This window comes from Rhincodon typus, chromosome 10 (assembly GCF_021869965.1).
Source record: "Rhincodon typus isolate 14 chromosome 10, sRhiTyp1.1, whole genome shotgun sequence".
Lineage (NCBI taxonomy): Eukaryota > Metazoa > Chordata > Chondrichthyes > Orectolobiformes > Rhincodontidae > Rhincodon > Rhincodon typus.
This window is the reverse complement of record NC_063341.1, coordinates 31,863,721-31,869,164: the sequence shown is the minus strand read 5'-3', so window position 1 is coordinate 31,869,164 and position 5,444 is coordinate 31,863,721. Positions and strand designations below refer to the sequence as shown.

At 39.9% G+C, this 5,444-nt stretch overlaps 1 protein-coding gene across 1 annotated transcript; it reads left to right on the top strand.

Moving 5' to 3' along the window:
* Positions 1-642: 642 nt before the first annotated feature.
* On the top strand, positions 643-1,844 carry LOC125484266 (relaxin-3-like). The gene is made up of 2 exons (XM_048602289.1): positions 643-1,041; positions 1,466-1,844. The coding sequence occupies exons 1-2, from the start codon at positions 861-863 to the stop codon at positions 1,681-1,683; spliced, it is 399 nt and encodes a 132-aa protein (XP_048458246.1). The 5' UTR covers positions 643-860; the 3' UTR covers positions 1,684-1,844.
* The last annotated feature ends 3,600 nt before the right edge of the window (positions 1,845-5,444 follow it).

Sequence of the window (5,444 nt, the reverse complement as noted above, 5' to 3'; positions counted from 1 at the left end):
AGTATCTTTATATAATATATATGTAGTTACTAATGCAGTTCAGTTCTGTATAGTAGTATATCAAGGTAACAACTATTGAAATTTGACTTCACCCAACAAACAAACCAAAGGCATCTCTTACTTGAACACGATAATATTTACATGCATTTGAGGCACAAAGAGGGTCCGATAACTGAACTGACCCCCTTTAACTCAGACCTTAGACAGTGGTCTTTCTCCACTTGCCTTGGCAGTAGCTGTCCCAAGCTTTATTGCGTCCCTCAGCACCTAGTCCTGGACCTTGGAATGTGCCAGTCTGCAATACTCGGTTGGATTCAACTCATTGTTCTAGAAGACCAACAAGCTTCAGGCAGACAAAAGAACATCTTTCACTGAGTTGATGGTCCTCCAGGTCCAGTCAACACTTGTGTCGGTGTACATCCCTGGCATCAGACCATACAGCACAGAGCAAAAATATACTTTATTCTAAAAATCAGAATTAATGTTTCAGATCCAGTGACCCTCCTCCATCCACTCCTCAGAGATTTTGGTTGCATGTTGCAGGGTACCACACCTCACCCAGCCCTCTGAGTAATGCTAGCTGCCTGTTACAATCTCCTTTCCCCATTCCTCCTATGATTTACAGAATTGATAAACTTCGAAATTCTGCTGGCGCCTTTCGAAGTGCCTCATTAACACATTAAGGGAACCGTAATGGGTGATCGGCTCTGTGGCTGATTGGAATATAAGGAGTGACGAGTGAACAACCAGCTATAAACTGCTCGACCTTGGGCAACGGGAGCTTGAAGTGAGGGCTGTTTCACACGCAGCACAGAGCGGCTGATTATTTGGAAAGTGCCTGAGTAACCCAGCGGGAAAACATGCGGTCCGTGCTACTGGCGGCGTTGGGCCTGCTGGTGGTGTTCACCATGTCTGGGGTTTGCACACAGAACCTGATTCGGCTCTGCGGCAACGATTTTCACCGAGCCCTCATCCACCACTGCGGGGCTTCTCGCTGGAGGAGAGGGTTCGGATCCGCGGCAGTGCTCAGAGCTTTGCTCGGTAAGAGCCAATTCTCAGTCCAAGACACACAATCTTCTATTAGCTCTTCTTTCTTTCTTTTTTTAAAAAAAGTGTATAATAGATATTTCCTGATCAATGTTGTGCTTTAATTTAACTTTTTCCGTTTGAATATTTGCATGTTATAAATCATCTTGCTCAAAAATTACATAACGTGATGAACAACTTCGTCTTTGAAAGATTAGAACAAATATTCGTGAGTTTGAGACCGGACCTAAATCAATATGCATCATTTAGAAAGTTTTTTTGTAGATATTGTGTGGATTTTGTATTTTGTAGCTAAGATAATTATAGTTCATCACCCATACTACAGAAGTTTCGCAAGCGTTTTGAGTTGTTTTTTTTTATCCAGTCTGTACTTCTGCAGAGTTTAGTCGGTAATGCTTTTCCTGACTTGAATCCACAGGAGAGGATACGAAGTCTTCGTTTATGGCTAATTCGGATTCCTCGGAGAAATTGACATTGTCCGACGAAGAGAATTTGAGCAACAAGCCAAGTCTACTGGAAGCGACATTGGAGGCTCTCCAAAGTCCATCCCGAATCAGACGCAATGAGCTGAACAAAATCGCCGATATTTGCTGTAAAATAGGCTGCAACAAACAACATCTGAATACCATCTGCTAAAGCGCAGGAGACTGCCTGATGAATATAGCTGTCACAACTTGTTATTTACTGCAGCTTCGGCAATTACTTAAACTTTAAAAAAAACGCGAAATTTGGGAGGTGAAAATATATTGTAAAATGTCGGCTTTAACTGAATAAAAAAACCAGTAAAATTAATTTAATTTAAATGTCAGTGGTATTCATTTGAAATCATTTTTTAATTCTGAAGTTAACATTTCCTGACCATAAATCCTTTTTATCAGAATATACCAACTGATGACAACGTTCGCCTGTGACAACGTTAAAATTTATGATTTGCTTCTTTTGAGCTAGAGAAGGTTTCATGTGTTACCACCTTCAGAAAGTTGTGGCCACGGCACAAATGGACTGTGAGCAACTTTCTGGGGTGAAAAGGACAGGAGTAAAGAAATGAATAGAGTCATAGACATGTACGGTGCAGAAAAAAAAACCTTTTTATGGTCCATCCAGTTTATGCTGGTCAAAAACAACCACCAAACTGTTCTGATCTCATTTCCCAACACTTGGCCCCATAGCCCTGTCAGGCTTGCACTACTAAATACTACAATAGTATGAGGGTTTCTGCCTCTAACAACCTTCCTGGAGTGAGTTCCAGAATCCCACCACCCTCTGGGTGGAAAAGGTTTCTTTCTTCCCCCCCCACCAAACATTCCCTATAAGACATAGGAGCAGAAATTAGGCTATTTGGCCCATCATGTCTGTTCTGCCATTCAATCATGGCTGATAAGTTCCTCAAGCCCATTCTCCCGCTTTCTCCCTGTAACCCTTGATAATCAAGAACCTATCTATCTCAGTCTTTAAATGTACTCAATGACCTGGCCGCCACAGCCTTCTGTGGCAGTGAATTCCATAGATTCACCACTCTGAAGAAGTTTCTCCTTATTTCCATCTTCTAAATCTTTTGGCTTTAACCTGTCCATTAAAATGAAAAGTTCCTTTCTGTCTATAGCCCTTCGTTTTATACATAAATTGTCTGATTGTTTTATTGGATATTAATGCTACAATCTCATTCTCGGTATGATGTCTTGCTAGAAACATTAAAGGGTTATGGCCTAAATAAATAACAATTTATTGAGTCATTGGAGTTACTTGACTTTACAAATTTCATAGTGTGAATGTTAAATGCAAGGTATCTTTTCCAAAAGTTGTATATTTCTGACAGCTTGAAATGAATTTCCATGAAAAAAATAACTGAATGGTCATTGATTCCCCATCTCATTCTCCTTTAATAAAATTGCACCCACATCACCATTGGTGGAATCATCAGCCAGTTTAGATTTTTCACTTTTCTTTAACAATCTTCGACAAGGGAGCCATTTTAGGACTGAAATTCAAAATAAATTTCTTCTAGATCCACTCATGCCTATATTCTGCAAGATCTTTTGGATTTTCCAGTGTCAAAGACAAAACAAGATAACCATTATTTTTGCTTCTCCCATAGTGTGGTCCAAATAAGTTACATTTGCTTTAGGAAAATCACTTTGGACAAATTTATGACCAATTTGGTTCTTTGTAACTAATCAAACAATTATTTCAAATGTTGTAATCGTTTCTCATACACAAACACAAACACAGTGGCTGAACACAAACTAATCATCATTATATATATTACAGATGCATTTTCCTTCAAAGACCATCTTGATTAATCATTGTAAATTTGCTGGTGCAATTTTCAGCATAAAGTCATAGAGTTTACAGCACAGAAACAGATCCTTCAGTCCAACTCATCCATGCTGACAAGATATCCTAAATAAATCTAGTCCCATTTGCCATTATTTGGCCAATATCCCTCTAAACTCTTCATATTCACATAACCATCCAAATGCCTTTTAGATGTTGAAATTGTACCAGCCTCCATCACTTCCTCTGGCAGCTCATTCCATACACATATCATCCTCTGCATGAAAAAGTTGCCGTTTAGGTCCCTTTTAAACCTTTCCCCTCTCATCTTAAACCTATACCCTCTAGTTTTGGACTCCCCCACCCTAGGGAAAAGACATTGTCTATTTACCCCATCCATGCCCCTCATGACCTCCACAAGGTCACCCCTCAGCCTCTGACGCTCCAGAGAAAATAGCCTCAGCCTATTCAGCCCCTCCCTATCGCTCAAACTCTCCAGCCCTGGCAACATCCTTGTGAATCTTATCTGAATCCTTTCAAGTTTCACAACATGCTTCCTATACAGGGAGAACAGAATTGAATGTAGTATTTCAAAAGTGGCCTAACCAATGACCTGTACAGTCACAACATGAAATCCCTACTCCTATACTCAGTGCACTGACCAATAAAGGCAAGCATACCAAATGGCTTCTTCACTATCCTATCCACCTACAACTCCACTTTCAAGGAACTATGAACCTGCACTCAAAAGTCTTTTTGTTGAGCAACACTCCTCAGGACCTTACCAATAAGTGTATAGGTCCTGCCCTGATTTGCCTGTCCAAATTGCAGCACCTCACAATTATCTAAATTAAACTCCATTTGCCACTTCTTGACCCATTGGCCCATCTGATCAAGATCCCATTGTAATCTGAGGTAACCTTCTTTGCCACCTACTACACCTCCAATTTTGGTGTCATCTGCAAACTTACTAACTATAGCTCCTATGTTCACATCCAAATCATTTACATAAATGACAAAAAACAGTGGACCCAGCACCGATCCTTGTGGCACACCACTGGTCACAGGCCTCCAGTCTGAAAAGTAACCCTCCACCACCACCTTTCATAAATAGTGGCACCATGTCTGCCAATCTCCAGTCTATGGCACCTCACCAATGGCCATCAATGATGTAAATATCTCAATAATGGGTCCTGCAATCATTTCCCTAGCTTCCCACAGAGCATGTTGTTCCATTGATAGTGTTCATTTGAGTTTTCAAAAGCTGATATTTATTTTGTCAAATTGGACAATGGAACTTGCTAATCCAGACAGTCGGCCAATCATTGAATCAGATATGACTCTGCCTTCATAACTGTGTTGATTTTGTGATAATCTATTCATAGTCATTGTGATCCTTCTGGATTCACTACCATCACAATACAGTTGCTTGGTTCATTAATGTTTTCCGTCATGAACTTGATCTCTTCTCTCACTTGAGCAAATTTCTCTACGTTGAGTCAGTAAGGATATTACCCTATGGGTGACACATCATCACACATTAATCTAATGTATTGCCAAAGATGATTTTCCTGGCCTATTTACACAAATTGATTCATGAGTCTCCGATGGCTTTAAGTTTCATTTTATGTTTATGGGAGATGGCAATATATTCTAACTTTCAAGAATGTCCTGTTAACCAGTTTGATTATTGGAGGATTGACCTTAAAATTTTCAATCAAGACAATGTGGAGCTGGATGAACATGACAGGTCAGGCAGCATCAGAGGAACAGGAGAGTTGACATTTCGGGTTAGGACCCTTAATTAAAGACCCCTGATGAAAAGTTTTCCGTTTTTCATTCATTCTCAAATCACTCATTTTTGTCAGTTGTCTTTCTTTAATGACTACAAACACACTTCTTGTCAGAGTATCAGTTTAAGACACGAATACAACACACTCAGATTTTTTTCTCCTGTCTTATGCACACAATACACAGTTCACATATTTAAATTCACTTTTGCTTTGATAATATCCACTGAACTTTGCTTTTAATGGTTTTCCAGAAGCAAGTAACAATACTGACATAGTAGGAACTGCAGATGCTGGAGAATCCGAGACAACAAGGTGCAGGGCTGGATGAAC